This window comes from Ctenopharyngodon idella, chromosome 21 (genome assembly GCF_019924925.1).
Source record: "Ctenopharyngodon idella isolate HZGC_01 chromosome 21, HZGC01, whole genome shotgun sequence".
NCBI classification, from domain to species: domain Eukaryota; kingdom Metazoa; phylum Chordata; class Actinopteri; order Cypriniformes; family Xenocyprididae; genus Ctenopharyngodon; species Ctenopharyngodon idella.
In genome coordinates this window covers 17612103-17637410 of record NC_067240.1, presented here as the reverse complement: position 1 = coordinate 17637410, position 25308 = coordinate 17612103, and the positions used below count along the sequence as shown (strand labels likewise).

Below are 25308 nucleotides of genomic sequence, written 5' to 3'. Positions count from 1 at the left end.
GCTGGATGCATATGGCTGGTGTCCAGAAGCCCTCTAAAACCATAAAATAGACCAGCATAACCAGGCCAGCTAAGACCAGCAAACCTGCTTTGGCTGCTTTGAACTTTTTCTCTATGAACACAAGATCCTACTACATTTGCATGTAATCTGCACCACTACTATGTGGATGTGTAAATATTTCCATGAGTTACACAAGGCTTTCAAAACCTGAAAACTTGATACTATCGATCCAGAACTGGAAAGTTAACGTGACCAGACTTGATGTGCAAAAAGAAATGAAGAAAACATCCAATTACATAAAATGAGGAAATAGTCCACAAGAAAATAAATACTCCGTCATCTGGCAAGGTATCTAAACTGAATGTTGCAACAGGCACAGGCATGATGCCTCCAAAACAGACAGAGGTCAACAAAATCTGTGAACCGGACCTACCAACTTCTTTCTAACCCGAACTCAGAATAACAAGACACAGCTCAGTGCATGTGAAGAGTCAGGCGTCTCCCAAAAAGTTTAACACAAAGACCACACACATCATTTCCTCCTGTCCACTCCTATTGGCTAAAGGTTCTGGGGAGAGGACGGTCTGGGTCAATCACATGATTCTTGTTTTTGTTATTCAAAAATATACTGCATTCAGATTTATTTGTTATTTGATAAGCATGCTTTAATTTCTGAATTTAAATTCATTATGATTTTTTTAAATACATGTCAGGGTGATATGAAGAAAAAAACTCAATAAAGGAATTAAATTCTTGAAAAGAAAACTGTATTAAATAGTTTGGCATAAAGATTTAAAAATACATATTTTAATCCAAATATATCAGATAAATTGACTTTTATGACAAGGCTAGGTTGTAAAATGTCCTGTAATGTGACTCCCCAAAAATTTAATAATCTTTATGAAATAATAATTCAAGGTATAATATTTTACATTTAAAATAATGATTAGTGTTGTCACGATACTGGAATTTCTAACTTCGATATGATACCTTGAAAAATATCGATATTCGATATCTTTTTCGATACCACGGGGAAAACTGCCATACTGTCATACAGATAATTTGTTATTGTCTCATAATTTTTTGATAATTTGGGTAATTTTGTTGTAATAGCTTACACATGGCACATTTTTAAATGATTGAACTACATTTACAAAAAAAGACAAGTAAACAGTCAGTAATGAAATAAGAATAAATAAACAAATTGCAAACGATGGCACAAATAAATACAATAGAATAAAGAGACAAATGAAATAAACATGTTTTAAGTTTTTCAGGTGGGTCTAACAGTATTCAGGTAAGAAATAATACAGTAATGAAAGTAATCAAATGTAAAATAACACTGGATAGTTTTCATTGTAAATATGAAATACAGATTGATGCTTATAGCCTAATTAAAGCTACAAAAGTTTTTTCAGTCAAGAGCAGCTAGTGATTTTCTCTTTGTCTTTTGTTCTTTGATTAACATGACAGACAGCAGCAGGTTTATTAGGTTCCTGTCCTTTTAAGAGCTTGCAGGGAGGATCTAATATACTGTTACATAACATGCGTTTTCTCTCAACTAATTACATTCCAAAACTGACTATATTTACCTCAATACTCGGCAAGATGGGCATTTTAACATAATTTTGTATGTATTTGACCGTCTAATCACAATAGGCCATGAAAAAGAAGTCAATTTGGCTCTCGCGAGCGGTTTGAGTGGTTTATATAAGTGGTTATATAGATCAGTGGTGCGCGCGCTTAAATGGTGTGGTGCGAGTGCGAAACCTGCGCGAATGACTAAAATTATGCGTAATAGAGTACCTCAGGGATGACGTGTTTTTGTAGGCCAACCCGGAAGTTAGTGGCGCACGGGTTCCCTCGATCAAAAGCCAATGCATTTTCCCATAGACTTGGAAAACCGCAAAAAATGAGCTCTGTGTTTAACAAAGGGTTATGACACTTACACGTTTTGTCTATCAAGACAATCTTTACAAGTTAACACAACATTTATACATTTTGAAGCCTAAATAAAGTCGTCAGATATAAAAAGCTAACAGTAGGCTATAAACGGACTACAGCACACCATGGTTGCGGATCAGCGTCACCACCACCAAGCTTCCTCACACTTTATTAAGAAAACAACTTTATTTTAAAACATGCTCGCTGATTATGATCTGCGCTGTGTATGAATATTTATCCACTTTTTCATAAGAAATGCTGTCCAAATGTCCTGTTTGTCATGATGATGTCTAAAGTCCCCGCCAAAGGAAGTAGCCCCTTTTAGCAATTTGTTAGCAACCGCCGTTTTTAAGACACAATAAAGGTTTTAAAAAAAAAAAATAATAAAAAAATAAATAAAAAAAAAAAAAAATCACAAGCAGGTTATAACTGGTGTGTTTTATGTCATTAATCAAAACGTGAAAATATTTAGAGGCTTTGTTAACCACAGACCTTATTTCAGGCGATTTAGCAAAAACCCATTAAAAAAAAATTGATTTCGGGGCGATGGAACCGGAAGTCCTAAAATGCTAACTCGCTTCCGGGTTTTGCCTACAAAAACATGTCATCCCTGAGGTACTCTATACAAGCACTATTCAATCGGAACTAATGAGAAGAGTGACGGTGCGTGTCCACTGGCGCAGAGGAGGCGGGTGCGTGTCAGTTCGCTGTCAAAGAGAGAGCGAGAACGCGCAGTATTGGTGTATCGATACTGCAGAAAAAGGCGTATTGGAACCGTTTCAGATATTTCAGTATTGATACATATCGAAATATCGATATTTTTGACAACACTAATAATGATTGAAATGTGAATATATGAAAATATTCTACTTTATACTTCACCACATAACACTTAAATTGAGCCATTAAATTGAAACTTTGGTAACGCTTTAGATTACAGCCCGGAAATTATTGCATAATTACAACAAATTTACAGCGTAACTTTCGATAATTATAGTGTACCTATAAAGTAAGAACATGTAAGTATAGGGGAACAATATGTAAAGTCTTGGGAATAAAGGGGTAACAACCAGGAAAATAACAAATTATTTATACTGTAAGTATTTTAGAACTAAGGGGTACGTATACTATTATGATAGACAACAATTTTACGTTTGGGAGCAATTTAGCGAGAAAATTCACTTCAAGTTGTTTCAAGGCAAGTAGAAAGAACTATTGCAATCTTTTTTAATACATAGGGAAATGTACTTTTGTTTCATGTAGTTACAGGGTAAGTAGCCTATGACATTCCGGGCTGTAAATTAAAGTGGTGCTTGTTACACTCTTGTTTCATGTAGTTGCAGGGTAAGTAATTAAAAAAAACGCAAACAATCTGATATCACTTGGAAACCTTTATTTGAGAAACAACTTATTTCAAAACAGATTTAAAGTTACAACACATGATATTTTATTAACAAAGTTGAGGAGCAAGTTCAGATAATAAACCTAATTAGCACAGGTGGAAAGCATTCAGTTAATCAACTCAACCAATGTCAAGAGGTATAAATTCAGCAGTCTTACCTCTATTCATCTGAGAGTTTATCAGCATTATGCCCCGCCCTTCGTTCCCAACATGTCCGAAATCGAGCTCTCACCGTCCAATGAAAAATCCTTCGTCCTCAAGGAATCTTTACCGCAATCCTCTGACCTAAAGAGCGTTTTGCTTCGCTTCGGTCGTTAAATCATGAGCACAGTTTATGCTATCTGGATACTATATTTTGATCGGAAGAAATGCATGTTTTGAACCGTTTTCATAGATTTGCCGTTTCTAATCTAACGCTGCTTCCTTCTTAAATGCACGCATACAAACAGCTCGGACATTACGTGCAGTCAGATCGCACGCACAGTTGCACTCAGAATTATTAATAAGAACTTATCGTCAGCAATGTCCTGCGATTTATAACGCTATATAACTTTCAGTTCCTAATCAAAACCCAGCTTCACTATCGTTATAGAGATGCTGCTCAGACTGGTAAGACAAATTCATATACGCATTCGTTCTCACTAATGGATTCAAACAAATTCCACGACATCTGTATCTGATAAGTAATGTAAAGACTCAGATAACTGATGAAAATAAACTGTTAAAATAGAATAGGCCTACTTCTAGATGGGAGACTAAAGTCGCCAATAGATGGCAGCAAGTATTAATGATTAAGTCACTGAATCCTTCAACCGATTCGTTCAAAACGGCTGATTCATTCAGAAACGAAGCAAATGTCTGTTTTTAATAAATGGTTTAGTGAGTCAGTGACTTTGTTCAAGAACAGATTAATTTAGAAACGAAACAAAAACTTGCTCGTGTCACGAACTATCAGGAGTATTTTTGCCGGCATGAAAATTCCAACCCTGACTGGAGAGCAGTACTAAAAACATATAATAGCTACAATTATAATGTTAAAAAAAAAAAAAAAAAAAAACTATTGATAAGAACCGAGTGCAAAGCCGCTATATTAATGAATGGAATTGCATTTGTCTGAATCGTCTTGGAGAAGAAAAAAAAAAACTATTACACCTGTTCCAGAAATGGTCAAATGAGCAACAGGAAACTGCGAGAATTCATTCTTATATAAAGATGTTGATTAAGTGATGCTTGAGCTGCTGTTTAAAAAAAAAAAAAAAAAAATTAAGACCCTTTCTCCTGATAAAATGCAGCACGAAAAACAAAGTGCAAGTCCAACTTTATCTCATTGCAAAATTAACTGAAACATTGGGGAACAATAAGGTGCTAATTCTACACAGCATTTACTACACAGGGCACAGCAGACAGGCAACGGCAGTTTCTTGTAATGTTTAATGTTCCTTACAGTACTACCGGTCCGACAATACTAAAAAAAAAATTACAATGGCATCGCCAGTATTTCGTAGCTTTAGTATCGCGATACTACGGTTGTACCGGTACACTGTGCAACCCATAATATGAAGTGTCGGTATTATGTGTTATTTTATTATTGCTTTTAAAATTATCTTGTTTTGTTTGCTTTATGGAGGTCGCCAGCAAGATCAGAGCACAGATTTTATCTGAAATTCAGGCCGCCGGCTCCAAAGGCGGACTCAACCCCAACCTATTTACTTTTCCAACTATTTGTTACGCATAGGAGCAGCAACCAAATCAAGTGGTCTCCCGGAGCCTTGGCCTCCCATCGGATGCCGCGAGAGCCTCCTGGTCCGTGCTTCTTTCCTCATCTGGCGAGGCTTACCCGTCCGAGGCCTTGAGCATTGGTCTCCTGAAGCTTTGGTCTCCAGTCGGACACTGCGAGAGCCTCCCGGTCGAGCATCTGCACTTTACTTTCCGCCTGTGCTAGCGAGGCTTACCCATCCGATGCTATGAGCATTGGTCTCCTGGAGCCTTGGTCTCCCATTGGACGCTGCGAGAGCTCTCCTGGCCGGGCATTCCAATTTCTTTCATCCCGCCATCGGCCAATGGGACCCACTCACCCATTGCCGGGAGCCGCTCCCGGCGGTGCTGAGTGGGCCCCTTTTGGTTGGTCATTCCTAAACCACTCCGCCCCTCATCTTTCGGTCGGTAGGGCTCACCCGTTCGACACCGTGAGCATTGGTCTCCTGTCGGACGTAACCAGAGCCCCCCCGATCGGGCGCTCCAAATCATGCACTCCCCGTCAATCGGCCGGTAGGGCCTGTCCACCTGGCGATGCACAATCCCGTCAGCACGGACCCCCCCGGTTTAACTCATACTGCTCCTCATTTATCGGCCGGTAGGGCTTTACGCATCTGATAAAACGAGCATTGGTCTCCTGGAGCCTTGGTCTCCCATTGGATGTCACAAGAGCCCTTCCGATCGGTCATTCCAAATTTCAGCTACCCATCGTTTGTTGGCTAGTAGGGCCTGTCCGCCTGGTACAGTGATGCACTCCTGTCAGTGGCAACATGGGCTCTCCTGGTCAAGCAACCAGGCTTCTTGAAATGCCAGTCCGCCAATTCTCAGTGTTTTTTGGGGGGTCTTTAGTCTGGCGGCTGTCCTTTGCTCTTTTGCTTTTTGGGGGGAGTACTCTGGGTTCGGGCCAAAATTCCGAGCTCGGAGCCCTCTCCCCGGACAGCACGCCAAATACGCATAACTTTTACTCTATTTAATTATATGGATATGTGAACTTGTGAAATGATGTTTTATTAACAAAGTTTGGGAGGAGCAAGTTCAGATAATTAACCTAATTAGCACAGGTGGAAAGCATTCATTTATACAACTCAACCAATGTCAAGAGGTATAAATTTAGCAGACTTACCTCTGTTCATCTGAGAATTTATCAGCATCCCTCCTCCACCCCATCTCCTCACTTCTAGTTCTATCTACTTTTACCACACCGGGGGGAGTACTCTGGGTTCGGGCCAAAATTCTGAGCTCGGAGCTCTCTCCACGGACAGCACACCAAATACGCATAACTTTTACTCTATTTAATTATATGGATATGTGAACTCGTAAATTCGTATTCGTTTCTCTTGCATGGCTTCCTCTTCCTCTTGTTCCTCTTTTTCTTTTTCTTTCTTTCCACTGATGAATCTTAAGAGGGAATCCCATGTCATTTGCTATTCTGTATTAAAAGAAAATACAATACACCCGGAAATGTGCTCACCGTTTAATCATCTTTTACCCTCATGCCATCTGAGATGTATACGACTTTCCTTTTTCAGATGAACACAAAGTTTTTTAGAAAAATAAATAATATCTGGGAACGCTTTATAATGCAAGCTCATGTGTTCCTAAAAGTCAAAGCATCACACAGAACATACAACAATAACTACAGTATTCCATACGACCCCAATGGATGAATCAATGTCTTCAGAAGTGAAACGATACGTATTTGTAAGAAAAATACCAAATATTTTAAAATTTTAAACTTTCAACCAACTGTCACCTGTGCGTGCATGAGAGGGTTGAGAGTTCATGCTTGACGTAACTTGAAGCATGACGTAAGCGTGCCGAGAAACTCACACGAAAAGTCATGCGGATGTCGGATGCCGTCAGTTTTTATTTTATTTTATTTTTTATTTTTTTTATTAATGCTCACAACAAAATACACAGAATAACAGATAATGATAATGAGAAAGCAGCAGTTCTCGCACGAGTTTCACATGAATCTCCTGCGAGAACGTCATGAAAGCTTCACGTTGCTCATTACAATATGCTTCGTCGAACGCAAAGGCGCTGGTGTCAGTTGGTTGGAAGCGAAAAGATGAATAGTCTAAACCATGAGAAAATTTCTGGGTGTACTGTATTATCTTTTACTGGGATTCCTTCTTAAGATTCATCATTTGAAAAACAAGAGGAGGAGGAGGAATCCAAGCAAGAGAAACAACAACAACAAAAAAAGGGACAAACGTGTTACTTTCTGTCAGGACTTTACAATTTGAAATGAAAAGTTAATTTTAAAAAAATGAATAAATGAATAATAAGTGTTGTAGACCGGTTTTTAATTAAGTTGTTTTTTTAAATAAAGGTTTTGGAGTCAGTGATATCCGATTGTTTGTATTAAAAAAGATTGCAATAGTTCTTTCTACTTGCCTTGAAACGACTTAATCAGTGCACTTTCTCGCTAAATTGCCCCCAAATGTAAGATTGTTGTCTATCATAATAGTATACGTACCCCTTAGTTCTAAAATACTTACAGTATAAATAATTTGTTATTTTCCTGGTTGTTACCCCTTTATTCCCAAGAGTTTACATATTGTTCCCCTCTACGTACTTACTTTATAAGTACACTATAATTATTGAAAGTTACGCTGTAAATTCGTTGTAATTACGAAGTACTTTCCAGGCTGTAATCTAAAGCGTTACCAAAACTTTTCTTGAAAATGGTATAAATGTTTTTTCAAAACATTATTAAAGGGATAGTTCACCCAAAAATTACAATTTTGTCATCATTTATTCACCCTCAAGCAGTTCCAAACCTGTATAAATTTCTTTGTTCTGCTGAACACAAAGGAAGATATTTGGAAGAATGTTTGTAACCAAGCAGATCTCGCCCCCCATTGACTACCATAGTAGTAAAAATCTGCTTGGTTACGGACATCCAAATCAAATAATTTCCAAAGAAATTTATACAGGTTTGGAACAACTTGAGGATGAGTAAATTATGACATTTTTAATTTTGGGGTGAACTATCCCTTTAAGGCAACATGAATACAATAAGTACATTTCTAAGAACTTTTAGATGTGTTTAAACTAGATTTTAAAAAGTGTTTCCATTTCTTTGGGCACTATTATTAGTCATTGACTCATCTTCTAAAACCATCAGATCCTGAGAAGCAGGTGTGTCTCTGAGATCATTCTTCTGCTCAGACAGCTGGAATCTTTGCCACCAAGTTCCAGAAGTTTTTGTTAATTACACTGTACACTTTCCCACACATGAACTGTCATAATCACACTATCTGATTGCAAGGCAAAGAAAACATGACAGAATGATGCATGTTTCCAGGCAAAACCCCTAATGGCCATTAAGTGAACGATGACGTGAGGGAAGGTTTACTATCTCTCTGTTTAATTGCCTGTGCTGCTCTTCATCATGACACAAAGGCTGAACAGAGTCCGCACCCCAAACAGAACACAGATGCTGCATATGAAAGAAAAATTTGCCTGTGTATAATACAATTTGTGAAGCGTGATCTCTGCTACTGATCCTCAAGAGCTTCAGCCTGAGCTTCACGCAATCTGCTTCAACAAGTCAACATTTTTCCATCGTGTTCCATTGATTCATAGCAGAACATGATGAATACAGTGACAGAGCGTGATAGAGTGTGGCGGAGGGTGTGATGTGCAGCATCTAATGGTTCACATGTGTCTTCGTGATGAAGACGATGCACACATTAATCACTCAATAAATAGAATATTTTCAACACTTGATCAAAAAAAAAAAAAAAAACTGGCAGCCAAGCCAAATGCAACAAAACAGTCATCTACAATACATCATCCTGCATACTACATATTTTGGGTTATTTACAGGTAAAGTGTGTGATTTGTGCAACACTACGGCAACCGGAACTGTATAAATAAGTGTTTTCTTGAAAACTCAACCTCTCCAACCAGTCCCTCTCCAACTTTGCTCCATTGGTGTTTCTAGGATACCAGCAAGTGATATATAACTATCCATAAGCACATTTTATTAATGGTCAAGATTTGGTTGGTTATCATGGCCCTGTTAGCCCCTGCTGGTTGATGCTGTAACTACATTTTATGGTGCAAAAGCATTATTCTCCACTGAGGGCAATGCAAAAATATGCATGCATTCTGATAAAATTCTTTTTGCAAGCAACATATAAATAGAAAAAATTCATTCATTATATACAGTAGTAGATGTTTTAAAGACCCTTTTTTTTTTTTTTTTTTTACATGCTCTAAAAAGTATGAAATGTTTGCATTTTTTTTCCATCTTCTGCCTTACACGTCACACTCAAGATAATCGCAAATGATGCATTTGGAACTGTGTTGCCATATAACTTAAAGGAGACCTATTATGCAAAATTCACTTTTATAAGGTGTTTGAATGTGTGTAAACAACCATCCTATAATGATAAAAATCCACCCACTCCTTTTTTAATAATCCCCAAAAATCATAAACAGTCTCTCCAAAGAAGCGGTTCCGGTTTTGAAGCTGCTACTGTGAGGAAACAGAAATACCGGACTGCTGCGGCTCAATCAGGCCAGTATCAAGGCTAATAGGGCAGATTGTCACCAGTCATAGGCAGGGCGTAAGAGTGGGGGAAGCACTGCCTATGACTGGTGACGATCTGCTCTCTTAGCAGAGATACCACCCTGAGTGAGCCGCAGCAGTCTGGTATTTTTGTTTCCTCAGTGTAGCAATGTCTGCGCCAAAAAAACATTACAAATGTTCTGTTATTGGATGTACCAATGAACATCGTCTCCATAGACATCTGAGCCACTGAGGACACCATGGTTGAATTTCATTTATGAAGGAAATGTGCTGAAGAAAGTCGGTAAAGTGTCATATATTTGCGCAAATAATTTTACGCCGGACTGCTTCACAAACGAGGGTCAGTTCAAAGCAGGATTTGTACAAAAGATTAGCATGACGGTACATGCTAGTCGATGAGTTGAATCAACTCAACTACAATAAAAGATTCTCCAGTTTTGTTGTTGTTGAGAAACCGAAGCACGAGCTGTTAAAGCTCTGCCCTCTTCTGGAAAGGAGGCTGTGAGCAGCAGCTCATTTGCATTTAAAGGGACACACACAAAAATCGCGTGTTTTTGCTCACACCCAAATGGGGCAAATTTGACAAGCTATAATAAATGATCTGTGGGGTATTTTGAGCTGAAACTTTACAGACACATTCTGGGGACACCAGAGACTTATATTACATTTTGTGAAAAGGAGGATAAAGGTTTCCCCTTTAAACTTAAAGAACTGCTTTAAAGAGATCACCCAAAAATGAAAATGCTGTCACCATTTACTATGATTACTATCATATGTTGTTCTAAACCTGAGGGTGAGTAAAAAAATACCAGACTTTTACATTTGGGTGAAGTATTCATTTGATAAAGTGTTTTTAAAGGGGTGGTTCATTGCGATTTCACTTTTTTAACTTTAGTTAGTGTGTAATGTTGCTGCTTGAGCATAAACAGTATCTGCAAAGTTACAGCGCTGAAAGTTCAATTCAGACGGAGATATTGTCTTTTAAAGTTATGGCAGTTTAATGCCTTCAATTACAACCGGTTTGGACTACAACGTGCTTCTTCCCAGGTTGGTGACATCATAAACCCTGCAATTAACATAATTCCTGCCCATGGGAACACGCAACAAAGTGTCACGTGGCATTATGGAAGCGGAAGAGTTTTCAATATACGAAACCGTATATTGAAAGCTAACATAAACAGCAGTAACATTTACAAGTGACAGCATATCGAAACACTTTGACACAAATACAAACGGAAATACTTACCATTCAGAAACGTCCTTTAAAATCCGTGCTTGCAGAGGTTCTCCTTGACCCTCTTCATCAGTACTGCTATCTGGGTCTGATTCGGGCTCCGTTTGATACGGCAATATAGACACCATTATTTACATTTCCATTGAAGCACATGAACTAATAGTAAGGAGCGTGGCATTTCCGGACGCTTCAGCGAATCACAATACACTGGGCCAGCTGACCAATCTGAGCCCATTGCGTATTTCGGAGGGAGTGGTATCATAGAACAGGAAGTCGAACCTGCCGTTCAAATGACAATGGAAACAGAGGTGTAGAATAAAGGTAAAACATATGAAAAATACAGCAATTTTTTTTTTTAAAAACGAAGCATTAAGTCATGTTAAACTGCGCCCCGTAAACACAATCAAGCCTAGAAAAAAAAAAAAAAACAGTGAACCACTCCTTTAAGAAATACAAACTGCACATTGCACTTTTTAAACCCTCACTGTCACAATTTTTAATAAAGACACAGGGGGTATAACTAAGGGGATAGGAACAACAAGATGAAAGGTCCAATAGTGCACTTAGGAGGTCAACAGCGTAAAGAGTGCAGTGTTTATTGCAACTTCAAAGGTCCATGATAATAAAATGGCATATGAAATAAAATGTGTGAGATTCATCTGTCTAAATCACCAGTTTGGTGACTCTAGCCTCAAAGCCCTGAAAATAATGCTTTGATCCTGCCAAGAATTTAGATCAACTATAATTACAGGGCATTAAATACAAAAGATTGAATGAAAGAAAATAATATGACACTAAATTATGTTCAACTTGCTATGCGTTTATTCTTGAACCCAACAATAAGTAACCGTCTTCTGTGATCAAAGAAGCCACATTGCGGGTCATATGAGTCGCATGGATTTCCTGACAGATGAGCCGTGTTTGTCGTACTTTGACTGCAGTAAAGAAGTAATCAAAACAGTAATCCAGACCATATAAATCTGTATGTTAAAGGGAAAGGCGTGTGCATGAGAACACGAGAACTAAATTAAGCACTTAAACCATAAATGTTCCCCTTGATGTGGCCTTGTTCAGTCAATGTGTTCAACATGCTGAGGCTTGATTCTCCCTTACTTACCCCAGTAAACTTTAGATGGACAGCAGTCAGAATGGTATTTACATTGGCAGGGGAGTTGCACAGGTTTTTAAGTTACATTAGGATGTAAGAAGTGTTGCTTGTTCTGCTAGAATACATTCATGGGCATCACCCCACTGGGCTGATATAATACAGCATTGTCATTGATAGTGGCGAATATCAGACTGTTGAATTAATCAGAATCAAGTCTTTTAGAAAGTCAAGTAATAAGCTGTTAACACAGGTTTCCTGCTGAAAAAAAACTAACTAAGATAGTTAGCTGGTCTCCAAGCCTGACAATTGCCCAAAACCATTCAAAAAACAGCAAGCCACAACAGCCTTAACAAGCTGGGGGACCAGTAAACCTTCTTAGGCTAGTTTAAGATGGTTTTTCAGCAGATATAGAACATACATGACTTTTTGGAAAGCTATAATCATCAGATTGTGTCAAATTGACAGTGTTCTGCCAAGTGCAGCAACTTATTTTAGTGTTTTGATATCATCAAATGATCTTGTTTTTCTCCATAGATTATTATATGACACCTGCACTTGAACATTGACCTGTGGCAGGCAATTCTGAGGTCATAAAATGCTGAGTCGTAACAGCGTGACTAAGGGGATTGTTTACCCCAGTCCAGGTTTTACACATGCACCTACAAATACACCTTACAGTATTTCCTATTATTGGAACTTCAAAAACATCCAATCTTCTTTCTGTTTTGCACTTACTAAATGAATATTCCAAGTAAGACATACAAGCAAGTAGCTTGTAAAGACATTTAGTGAATGGATCACTGACCAGATACCCAAAAGGCCTAGTGTGGGTGAGTATAAAAACATGGAACAATAATCCGGATTCGACTCTATAAGAAGAGGCAGGCTCGGAAACACTGCTGCTAGTCACTTTGGCTCCTGTTTGCCAGCACTCCAGAGTAACGATGAAGATCCTGTTTCTTATCCCACTTTGCCTGAGCCTGACTCTCAGCAGCTATGCACAAAAGCCTGAACCCTGCAGTAAGACCTCCTGACCTTCTGTCCTTTGCCTGCACATTATTGTAAACTTTAGCAGCTGAAAGAACTAAAAATGGATGTATGCTTGTTTTGGATCCTTTGAGAAGTTTAAATGAATAAGCTTAAATAAATAAACTTGTTACTCTCCCTTGACTTTTAGAGTCTCCACCCTTGCTAGAAGGAGCGCTGACCGCGGTAAGTGGACTGTCTTGACATATAATTTTTCTCCCTAACTTCTCTTACTAGTTGGTTTATCTCTGCAGAAAACGACCTCATGCAAATGCTAACTGTGAGTTATGTGAAAGTGTTCTTATTAATATTATCTTCCTCTCCAACTCAGTTCATTCCAGGGCAACACTTGCGTGTTTTTGAGAAATTCTCCTATGATGCCTATGGACAGAATGTCCGTGTTCTAGCGTCTGGGAAGGAGGACAACCAGACCTTCTTTGTAGACAGGCTTCTGCTCTTTAGAGAGGTAAAGTACCGCGGTTTAAGGATAAATAGCAAAACATACATTTTGCAAAATTCCTCATTGGGGATTGTGTTGCTGTCTCTTCCTAATATGACTCAAGAGTTTGCGCTCCTCTCAACAGGGGGTCAGCTATGAGATCCACTACCACAACCAAACTTGTATCAAGACTGCATTAAAGGTACCATTCAGACATATTGGGGTTCCCCATGATGCCCATTTCCTGAATCAAATGGTCTTGGGTAGCAGCTCTACACCAGAACAAGGATTGCTTGTCAATAACTGGAATGGAACAGCGGAGGAAACAAAAGGTAATATGTGTCGTTATGCTGCCTGATGATTCACACAGACTGCAATAAACAACACGAATGTATAAAACATCACAAGTTTTTACTTTTGTAAACGGTCTTTTTGTTTTTTAACATGCATTTTTACTTCATATTCTGTAATGCTCCATTTTTATAAATTCACTTGTAAACATTTATCCTTTTCAGCTTAAAGGACAACTATTTCATAGTATAGCAATTAATATTCTAAACAATGAAATAAATACATAATTTTAGAAAATAAATATTTATACCCCTGGTATCACAGACATGGCTTAAGCTAGTCCTAGACTAAAATATCTTATAATATGTCAGTGCCATTGTTTTGTCAAGATGCACACGAGTAATGTTTTTTTTAGGGTACGTTTATAAAAGCTACTTAAACACCCGAATTGAACTAAAGCCTAATCCTGGCTTAGTAAGCCCTGACTGTGAAACCGGGCCACAGTGAATCATTTTAACTGAGTTCAAACATCCCTGTGCTATAATTTAATTTAAAAATTAAATTTCATTTCATTTATATACCCTCGTGAAAAAAATGTAGTTTCATAATAGTTTGATGTAATTAGAAGCCTACCTTCTTTCTGCTCCCCCCTTCTCCTTTTTTTAATTTATTTTTATTTTATTTTATTCTATATTTTGTCTTATTTTCAGAGCAAGATTTTGCTAATTATTTACTTTTTTTCAAAATTCAATTTAAAATAAAACTTTGTAAATGGTCTGAAAATGGAAAGTAATGTATATATATTTTTAAATTTACACTATATAAGTTTTGTTTTGGCCCTCTAGCGGTTGCCAATTTAGGGATTTTGTCACTAGATTTAGTGACTTCCCCGCCCCTTTTGAGACTTTTTTCAAAAGTTTAGGGACAAATCTAGCCACTTATTGGATAAACCTTAGATTGCCCACTGATCTTTATTTATATTTATATACGCTAGATCAATGAATTTGCCATTATGGTGTCATCTAGTGATATTTAGCTACCAGTTTTAGCTACTTTCAATTGAAAGCAGTTGGCTTGGTTGTGCTTCGGTTCTGCGTGACTGTGCGGAATGCGGATGAATGGCTTTACAATGAAATAGATAGCTATGATAAAATCTGTTGAATAAAACACTTACTCACCTGTTGAGTAATAAAAACGCCATCTCCGCGCCGCTTTTACAACATTTAAAATCCCTCAGTTCTCACTATCTCCGAAAAGCCAAGCCAATCCTGAATATCGTTTTATTACGAGCTCTGTCACATTCTCTTTTTGCCAGCAGACTGTCCTCTGTTCGACATTTATTTAAATGGGCGATTCGAGAGGGCGTTCATGTGCAGTTTTTACCTAGGAAACTCGTATTTACGATAATTCCGATATCACGTAAATACAGCATAGTGCGCTCCATCTCAACCTTTTTCGCTCGTTGTGACAACCTATTCCACTCCCACCACACGCTTCTAAGTAGCCTGAACAACTTTTCTTTCGGATAGGCCTATGATGAGACACGCAGGAGCGAGTGACGTATCACGTATGTATGCAATTTCCCGCGAAAACCATCCCGACAGGTCGAAAATACAAAAACTTATAATAGGCTTACCATAGTGAATAAGGGCAATACAAAAACGTGTTTTGAAAGAAGGATTGATAAAGTATTGACTCATTTAAATGTTAATTTTGAACAAACTTGCCATTTTGGCTTGTGAACCGATATAAAATTTGCACTAGCTCTTGCTAGTTGGCTAATGTTCTCCATACTTTTCTCTGCAGAAAACTACCTGCTGACCTTCACTGCGTTTGGCTGCGTGCCTCTCTACACCCTCGATTTCACACAGAAAGGGGAATTATCTGTCATGGCAAGGTTAGTGTTCAAAAGTAGGCTGGCCTGTCCCATACAAAAAACTATAACCATGCTTAAATCTGTCTTTCATTAAAGACCCAAGAACCATGTATAATACTTCTGTAATCAAGTCTGCAATCTTGTCCTTTACTTAACCACATTTGTAGAATACTGAAGAACAACAGGAGATTATGCAACAGTGACCCTCTTAACCAATTACATGTGTTTACATTGCCTTTTCCTCTTCCTCTGATCACGGCCATCTTCATGCAAGAATAACATGCACATAAATAAAACAAAACGTGTGCTTCATGAATGCTGTAAAAATAAAGCACGAGAAAAACAACTAATTCTGTTAATAATGACAAAAGGAGGATGCTGAATGGGTCACAGATGCAGACAGCACTAATAGTCTCTGAGTAAACATTTCAGACGTGGTTACATTTTCTGACAGTTAAATATATTCTTTTACTATTTTGGATCGTGTTACTTCTTTTTAACAATTATTTCATATTATAACCCATTTGTTTTTATCTTTGTATTTTACATTTAACACCCCAAGGATCACTAAAGTAATATCTTTATTTACGCAAATTAAAATTCATTAACTTCAAATGGATCCAGAGGCCAACATGTTAGACACGTTTTCTTTTTTCCATAGCTTCTTTGATCTAGTGGAGGGAATAGAGGACCCGAACGTCTTCATCCCCCCTTCATTCTGCGATTCTGTGGAAATGCGGCCGGCTAAAGGTGTTGTGGCAAACTCCTTCATCAGTCTTCTGTAAGAGGAACCATGTGTATGTGTTTCAGTGCATATCTAGCTTAAATTGCAGCATGGATGAACCATTTTTTTTAAACTACGCACATTAAACAATAACATGGCTATGCAAACCATGACTACTGCAAGTTCTTTTTATTCTGATGAAAGCCAAATACAGTCAAACAGGATAAAGCAATTTCCATTCCTATCATAAATGACAGGCAGTCTTCAACTACAAGAAATAAACAAAATGAACTAAATGGAATAACCATATCCTGTATATACAACTGAAAAAAAAAAAAAAATGATGCAGGTTTTCAAAGATAAACTGTACAATGTCCAGTGCTTCTATAACAGATTCTTCAAAATACTCCAAGAGTCTTTGGGGGGTTTTGAAAGGAAATTGCAATGTTGCGTGCTGGGTTCACATTTCACAGGTTTAGAGTTGAGTCAAACCCACAGCACCGAGACAGATGGGGCCTTTAGCAGCCAATTTGTGCAGATCTGCTATTTGTACAGGATGTCGTAGTGGCCCGGTCGGTAGAGGAGGAAAATCTTGGGCTCTCCACCTTCAGGGAAGATGTGGTGATTGACTGTTCCTCCCTCTCCTCGATCCATGTACTCCACCTGGATGCACACGTTTAAAGCCTGAGCCAGAGCTATGATGTGAATGTGATCACTCTCTTTGGACATGGGCTCCACCTCCTGGCCAAAACAGAAGGACATGCTGGTTTAAAATGTTGCAAAGTCATTGAAGAACAGGTTAATCTATAACAGGGGTATCCAATCCTGCTCCTGAAGGGCCAATGTCCTGCTAAATTTAGCTCCAACCTTTCCCAACACATTTGCCTGGATGTTTCTAATAACCCTGAAGACCTTGATTAGCTGGTTCCGGTGTGTTTAATTAGGGTTGGAGCAAAACTCTGCATGATAGTAGCTCTCCAGGAGCAGGATTGAACACCACTGATCTATAAGTACTGGATAAAAAAATAAATCATATCTTCAAGTCACAAATGACTTGTTCAGTGTTACCTGTTGGCAAAACTCTCGAACGGTGCGGCCGCCCTCTATGAAGTGCTGGAAGAAGTCTTCCTCTCTTTGCAGGTACCCAGAGGTCACCAGCCGCAGATAGACGACAAGATAATCCGATACGCTCTGCTCATTAAATGAGCCGAGCAGCTCACCTACAGACGGTTGCTTATCACATGCCTCAATCAGGTCCATGAACTGCAGTGAACAAGACAAGGGGAAATTAATTGTGTAAGAAATTCATTTAAGATTATAACTAACCCCCTAAGAAAGAAAAGGGCAAAGGGGAGTTATGAGATCTCAAACGTTGTACTCATTTTCATACATAATTGTTATGTCAACGCAAAGAAGAATGACTGATTTAATGTTTCCAGTGTTGTAATTGTAAACTAAAACTATTTCAAATAATTTTAGTTAGTTAAAATAAAGCTGAAATAATATATTAGATGACATACTAATTTAAAACAAAAACAAAAAATTAAGCTGTGGTCAAACTAGACTTTGGGCTTGCAATATTTCTTCAGACACTGATGGTCGTGATAAGACACTATAGAGTGTAATGTAATTTTTTTTAAAACTTAAAATGCAACATAAAGAATAATAAATCCAAAATGTAAAAATGTACAATCTACTTCACTTTCTTGCCACGTTTTTTTAAATCAGCTATTGATTCTTTGGTCACACGTCTTCACGTGATTTGAATTCACAGGTCAGAGTTCACCAAATCTGATCTTTAGAATGCATCTAAATGAGAAGAACTTCTTCACATGAGCTTGCTTTCCAGCCTCATGCATATGAATGGAAGTCAATGGAACGAAAAGTGTATTGTGACCATCCCTTTAGACATGTAGCTTTGGCAATTAACTAAAATATAATAAGCTGAAGTACTAAAATTACAAAAATTGAAATAAAAATTAATTAATGGTAAACAGAAATATTTAATAAAAAACAATAAAAATAAAAAGTACAAAACAAAATTAATAAAATTAAAATAAAACCTGATATATAAGTATAAAAATAAAAGCTAATTCAAAATATTAAGGGCACAATATCTAAGATTTTTGGATTAAAAAATCCAAAAACCATAAGAACAGCATTATATATTTTTTTTACTTGTGTACTTACATTATGTCAAATGTTTCCAAGAATGTTTAAATTCAGAGAAATAAGCAATTTTAACCAAGACACGGACCGTGTCCGTGCGTCACCTATCAATGACATCATACCCGTGTTATCCTCGATTTCCGGTTTTATTTCGTAGAAACATCAAAGATGCTTTATATATAATGTGTTTTTATTAGACAGGGGAGCAAATGTTTCGATACGTTCATCGACAGAAAACGAATCCTGTTATACAGCTCAACACAGTAAGTCTTATTGTTTAAATCTCGTTGTCTTGATTTACAGCGAGTACCATGTTTTACCATGACTAATATCGATCTAGCTTACTGCAGTGTGCAACAAGTGTCTCATAGTAGCCACTGAGTGAATGCAGAGTAGCACTATAACAACTTTCAACACTCAAATGTATCTAATATGATAAAACAGCGCTGCGTTACTCCACATAATAAAAGCTCCACTGCTCTCGAGCCGTGTGTCACGCTTGTCTCTCATTAGCAATCGCTCCAGCGGCTTTCAGCCACACTCTGCTTCATACTACAGTAATGTTAATAAATCTTTAATACATTAGCTCAACCATGAATATGATTTCTGCCCGAGTCCCGTCAAATTCTCAGACGTGAAGACAGCACCTCCCATGATTTCACAAGATCAAGGCAGCATAAAGCTACGCCTTTGTTTTGAATAAGTGACCTCTAGTGGTGAAAAATTACATATTGTGCCTTTAATAAATAAAATAAATAGTATATTAAATATATATATATATATATATATATATATATATATATATATAAAATAAACATTCTTCCAAAGACTTACTGTGTTGTGAAAATCTTCAATGGTGAATTCTGTGAAACCTTGGCTCACCAGATCCAGTTTACTCTTGGCAGCAATAGCCTTGAACCTGCCAAGTGAACAGAACCAAACAAGGTTACAGGAGCTACTTGAGACCGTTATCTTGTCCTCATACTTTCACAGAAATGATCTTATCAGGCTTGACACAACAAGTAGTTGTCTATCCACACTGAAAGTGAGAACGCTGCATGATGTGATGATCACTGCCATTTAGAACATATTTCATGTTTAACTCTTTCCCCGCCAGCGTTTTTTTTTTTTTTTTTTAAAGTTGGCCATTCCCCACCAGGGTTTTCGATAATTTTCACAATTTCATGGCCCCCAGAATATTTTGTTGTATGAATATCTGAACATGTAATATATCAAAAGAAAGAACAGATCCTTTGCTTTTAAACAAACAGACAAAAAAAGGTTTATCCTAGCTTCATGCATTCTTTTTTTTTTTAATCAATACTTGAATAAGGGTAAGTTTCATAAAAAAAGCAACATTTTGAGCAAAAAGCTGAGAAAATCACATTTTTTGACAAAGACTACATCTGGATCGGATTCAGAATGATGATCAAAACATATATGGAGTAGATTGAGTCCAAGACCACCAAAGCTGGGTCAACATTTCATTCAGTACCATTACTCAGTTTTGATTTATATGCTGTTTAATGTTGGTGATCGCATTATTTTACACATGCATATGATTACATATGATATTGCTTGTTTCTGCATCATCTTCACATGCTTTTTGATCAGGAGATTCAGTACTCTTTCAGAAGATGTGTGATGGCGCCCCCTAGCGTATTACAGTGAAAACATGGACAGATGAACAATCTCGTCAATGGCATGGAAGCGTTTTCTCGAGTTCATGTCTAGATTTATGGAGTGGAAATCATTTATTCAGCTAAATGAATAAATGATGTTCACTTGAATGTAGGCTGGCAAGTTGTTACCTATGTAATTCTTTGCTGTCTTCAAGTAAAGACTCCAGATGTGAGAAACCAAAGGCTCTGTAGAAACAGTTCCCATCTGGCCGTGTTTTGCGTATAGATGAGTACTTCTTCTGCAAGTCCTGTATACGAAACAGTTTAACATTATGTACTCTCTTAGCTCGAGGGTGTGTTACTAGATAACTGAGATAAAAGACAAAGCTAACTGCATAATAATAATAATAATAATAATAATAATTTATGCATAACATTCCATGAGCATTCATTCTCTATTGAAAAGGTTCACTTACTCTTATCTTTTGCTGGTAAATGGTGTCATCATCAGCATACTCTCGCTTAAGGACAGACAAGTCCTGTCTTTCCGTCACCAGAGGAATACTGGTTGCTATCTACAATGACATTCAGGATGGGTTAAAGAGTGAATCTTGCAATTTTTCTTAATGATCAACATGTATGCATGCATACATATATGGGTCAATGACATGACGGGTCATTTTTTTGTCGAAAGGTCTTAATAATAATAATAATAATAATAAAAAAGATATGACACCCAAAGTATGTAAGGTAGTACAACTAGATCTCTTTTATTGAGTCCAAAAGGTTAATTATATTTTGCTAATATAAATGTATTTAAAAGATTTTGAAGTGTCAAAGGGTCATTCGGTTTAACCGTCCGAAGGCCAATACAGCCATTTCATTTGTGATTAAAATATATTAAAATGTAATAAATGTATATATTTTTTATTCTGGCATGATTTTATAACATCATATATCAACATAGTGCAAAATGGTATCTAACTAGCTAGCTAGCTAGTTAGATATCAGCCTGTTAGCATTGTTTGAAAATATCGTCACTCGGTATAACCAAGTGTCATTTTGGTTAAACCGAATGACTTTTTTTTTTATCTTGCAAAAAATTACAAAAGCAGTGTTAATTGATTAAAAAACCCACATAATCTCATTGTTAACACTTAATAAAACTTCAAAATTAATTATGCCTCCATTATGTTTTTTTACACTTTTAAAAACCTTATTCGTCAGTGACCAATATACATGTATAGGGGCTAAAATGGCAGAAAAAAAACAGGGTTCTCACATGTTTTTTTGAACAATGAATGAGTCTTTCTGTCATTCAAGATTACTGGATAATAATTTCTCTTTAAATAAACAAATAAATAATAAGAAGAATTTTATAAAGACTGAAATTAGACCTAACTTGTAGACATTTTATTTATTGCAATGCCCGAAAAACATTATAATTTCCGCATTTCTATGATCGTAGGAAACCTGGATCCTCATTAAACTTTCTCAAGTACGTCACACATTTTGCTTGATTTTAATCAGCATTGCTTTTGTATCATTGAAATACTATTATATTTTTTATAAATATTTTACAGTAGTTTTTATTTTTATATTTTTATTTAAATTTGAGTTAAAATTATGTGTTTTTACCATTTTATTCGTTTTTCAAAATATGTCTTTATAGGTTTTGATTTTTTCAGTTATAATTATTTTAGCACATCAAGTAAAACTGAATTAAAATGAGAAATATAATTCCTTGGCAACTACTTAAAATAAGATAAATTTACGTTTTTTTGTTTTTGTTTTTGTTTTGTTTTGTTTTTTAACTTAAGTAACTTATTTAACTATAATGGACCTAATTGTAATACATTTCTTTCAACTACCAAAGCAGAATCAGAAAAATCATGACCTGTTGAGGGATTTGCAGAAAGACCTTTAACTGTAGGACTTATACACAATATAAAGCATCACATGACATTAAAAATGAATGAGTAAATGGCTCAACGGTTACCTCTTGCTGAATCTTATCCTGCTGTGCAATAATGGCTTCATCATATGCAAGACAATTCAGCCCTGTAAAAGAACAAACACAATTTGTTGCAGAATATTGACGAATCTGACTATTACTTGACAAGTGTCAAAAATCATATTTGTTTCCCCTACATGGTCAGGAACACACCTTAAAATTCCTGTTACTACGCGCGCAAAGGTATTTATACATTTGTTTCCGCAGGGCATTTACTATAAACGCTTGTGTGACACACGGGGAAGCATTTTCGTTAAGCATTTATATTGAGCTAGTAATCGTATACAGCATGATATAATGATTTGGACACAAAAACAAGTGCTTTAAAACATAAACAATGCAGTCTCAGCTATTGTTATTAGCAGGTTAGCAAAGCGCTCGTTGCTCATCCCTCAGCTCCTGTTCTTCACACAGCTCAAAATACAGGCGACATGTGCGAACCGATTTAAACAGACGTTGGTTCTGGCCATATAGCAGTAAAATATTTCTCACCATCAGCCTCTTTTTGAGAGATCTCCTGCTGTTGCTCCTCCGCCATGTTCCTGCTGAACAGTCATTTCCGGTCACCTGATTGATTGGAACCGCTGGAGATGAACCTACTTCCGGTTGAGATTCTTCACTTTCGACCTGAACGCCCTGCAATTGTTTTACACCTGTAAAAATGGTTGACTTTTTTTTTTAAAAGTGTTTTGAACTGAGTTTTCCCATAAAAGCTGGTGGCAAGTATACATCTTTACATTATTACTAGTAATAAAGAAAAACGTTTTTTCTTGATTATTATTTTTCACATTTTTCATATGATTCATTTGCTAAGTGTTATCTTAAAAGAAAAAAAAATAATAGATAAAACTAAAATGAATTCATTATGTATTTTAATTAAATAAAGGCTAAATAGTCTACACACACGTCTGTGTATATTTGTGAAAGTCAAAATATATTTTAATAAAATGTCAGTAACAATGATATAATGTGGTACTTAGTTCAGTTAATGACTGATTATCTGAATTAGGAGACAATTAAAAATGTGCATACCAGGATTGAAAACCACTACCAAATATGACATTTCTTGAGTATCTAATTTTTTGTTTCATAACAGATATGTTTGTCATCATATTTTGAGATCTATAATATTTGATCAGACCCAATAAATGATTCAGTAAGTTTGTTGCAGGATTCCAAGATGAATCTTACACAAGTTGTATAAGACTTGCAGAGTCATTGACTTGTAATTAATTGAATTGGCTACCATACAAGATTTAAAGACATTAAAATGCAAACCTGTCATGCAACAGGTTACTGCAATGCATTATATCTTGCTTTATTCCAGTAGCCTATTGTCCAAAAAACAACAACAACAACAACAGAGAGACAGAATTTAAGATTTAAATAATGGTTTATTTCAAATGTAACAGCTCCAGGTAATAAGAAACACCCATGATTATATGTTATTATTACACAGTTGGTAAGAAGGAGCAGACGCTCGGTGTAAAGAAGACCGGAGTGTTTGGAGGAAAGTAACCAGTCGCATGGAGAGGTAGCTGGGTGGCTCAAAGGAGAGGAATCGTTCTGCTGTTCAGGTAAGTCGGAGGTCTGTGTGATGGTGGTCCCAATGTGTTAAAAGCAATAAAACCAGACAAACTGCTTTCAGTCAATGACAGATTGATCACTCAGATGCAGCGGAGTCCCTCTTTTTATAGTTTTCCAGGTTGGCCAGAACCCACCCAGCTGGTCCCAGGATGGCAAGACTAAATATGGCCAGACCAGCTGTTGTCTCCTGTAAATACAGACACAAGACCCAAACAACCGTTAGGTAACCATGTAATATATGTATATAGTGTGAACGCAACATAACCACTTAAAGTCACCATGAAATGAAAATTGATGACAGTTATATTTTAAAGGAAAATTGCAGTATTTATTATAAGTGATTTTTTTCATGCCCTTGTAATCATTAATCAAAATATCTTCCCCTGCCTCTTGCAACAATCTCTCTAATGATGTGTTTACTGTCACTCACATGAGATCACAGCAATACCAAACCACAACAATGCAGTCAAATGCCAATAAGTCCTGCTCTCCATTTTTCTTGTTTGAGACTTGGATATATATCACAATGGGAAGGAAAAAAAATACTAGTGCAAGTTCTGTTTACATCAGTAGCAGAAGTACTGGTATCGGTGATACTGGCCTTCATTCACAGTACTTAGAGATGTAAAGAGCTGCCATTGAGCAAATATTTAAAATATACTGTATTCATGCCGTTTTTACATTTCAATATGACATTATACAATAAAAAATATAATTATATTTAAAATTTTAAAGTTAGGTGTGATTAATCATGATTAATTACATAAAAGTGTGTGAATAGTTCATTTTAAATCAATTGACAGTAATTATATATATATATATATATATATAAAGACCTGAAGACAAAATATTAGCTTACTAGTATCATATACATACATATATACACACACATACGTGTGTGTATATATTATATATACACACACACATATACACATACATACGTGTGTGTATATATTATATATATACACACACATACATACATACATACATATATAGCGCTTGAAATATACACAATGGCCCTTAAAACGCGAATGATTTTTCTTTAAGAGTAATTAAAAGTAATATAAATATTGATTAATGTTGAGATTCAGTTCACCATCTATCGTCTGTCAGCACTACGACCTTCTGAATATCCGCTATAGGCCGATGACGTTTTGAGTGCCGCTTCAACCCCAAACTACATCAGTCCAAGACTAATGCAAATCGTGTGAATTAAAGCTCAAACTAAACTGAATTTGTATGATTTTTATGTATGTTTCCTATGATCACATTGAGTCTAAAGGTGAATGCCAAGGAGGTCATGGCCTGCCCTTCACGAGCTGCAAGGGAAACAACCAGATATCTACAAATACTCACAGCGGGCCCCAGCGCATCCTTGGCAGGTCGCGAGGCGATGTTGGCTCGCTGGGTGATGGTTGATCCCCGCAGAGCCGGAGCGGTGCGGATCCGAGCAATTCCCCGCAGAAATCCAGACATCTTGCTGCTCTAAAATCGAGTATGTAATGAACAGGAAGAGGAAGATGGCCCCGGAATGTGCGGCAACACTGCAGCAAGTGCTGATGGGAAACATC

The 25308-nt window shown here is 36.9% G+C and overlaps 3 protein-coding genes across 3 annotated transcripts; 1 reads left to right on the top strand and 2 right to left on the bottom strand.

The window, feature by feature from the left end:
* The first annotated feature begins 12845 nt into the window (after positions 1 to 12845).
* On the top strand, positions 12846 to 16512 carry epdl2 (ependymin-like 2). Its single transcript, XM_051877963.1, has 6 exons — positions 12846 to 13009; positions 13167 to 13201; positions 13347 to 13481; positions 13600 to 13786; positions 15552 to 15642; positions 16283 to 16512. Exons 1-6 carry the CDS (start codon positions 12934 to 12936, stop codon positions 16404 to 16406), a joined length of 648 nt encoding a protein of 215 aa, XP_051733923.1. The 5' UTR covers positions 12846 to 12933; the 3' UTR covers positions 16407 to 16512.
* Positions 16513 to 16519: 7 nt separating this feature from the next.
* On the bottom strand, positions 16520 to 22746 carry otub1a (OTU deubiquitinase, ubiquitin aldehyde binding 1a). Its single transcript, XM_051877962.1, has 7 exons — positions 22643 to 22746; positions 22136 to 22197; positions 20613 to 20711; positions 20326 to 20444; positions 19349 to 19433; positions 17414 to 17608; positions 16520 to 17086 (listed from the first exon to the last, which is right to left on the bottom strand). Exons 1-7 carry the CDS (start codon positions 22686 to 22688, stop codon positions 16889 to 16891), a joined length of 804 nt encoding a protein of 267 aa, XP_051733922.1. The 5' UTR covers positions 22689 to 22746; the 3' UTR covers positions 16520 to 16888.
* Positions 22747 to 23524: 778 nt separating this feature from the next.
* LOC127503820 (cytochrome c oxidase subunit 8B, mitochondrial) lies at positions 23525 to 25288 on the bottom strand. The gene is made up of 2 exons (XM_051877964.1): positions 25094 to 25288; positions 23525 to 23924 (listed from the first exon to the last, which is right to left on the bottom strand). Exons 1-2 carry the CDS (start codon positions 25211 to 25213, stop codon positions 23814 to 23816), a joined length of 231 nt encoding a protein of 76 aa, XP_051733924.1. The 5' UTR covers positions 25214 to 25288; the 3' UTR covers positions 23525 to 23813.
* Between the last annotated feature and the right edge of the window lie 20 nt (positions 25289 to 25308).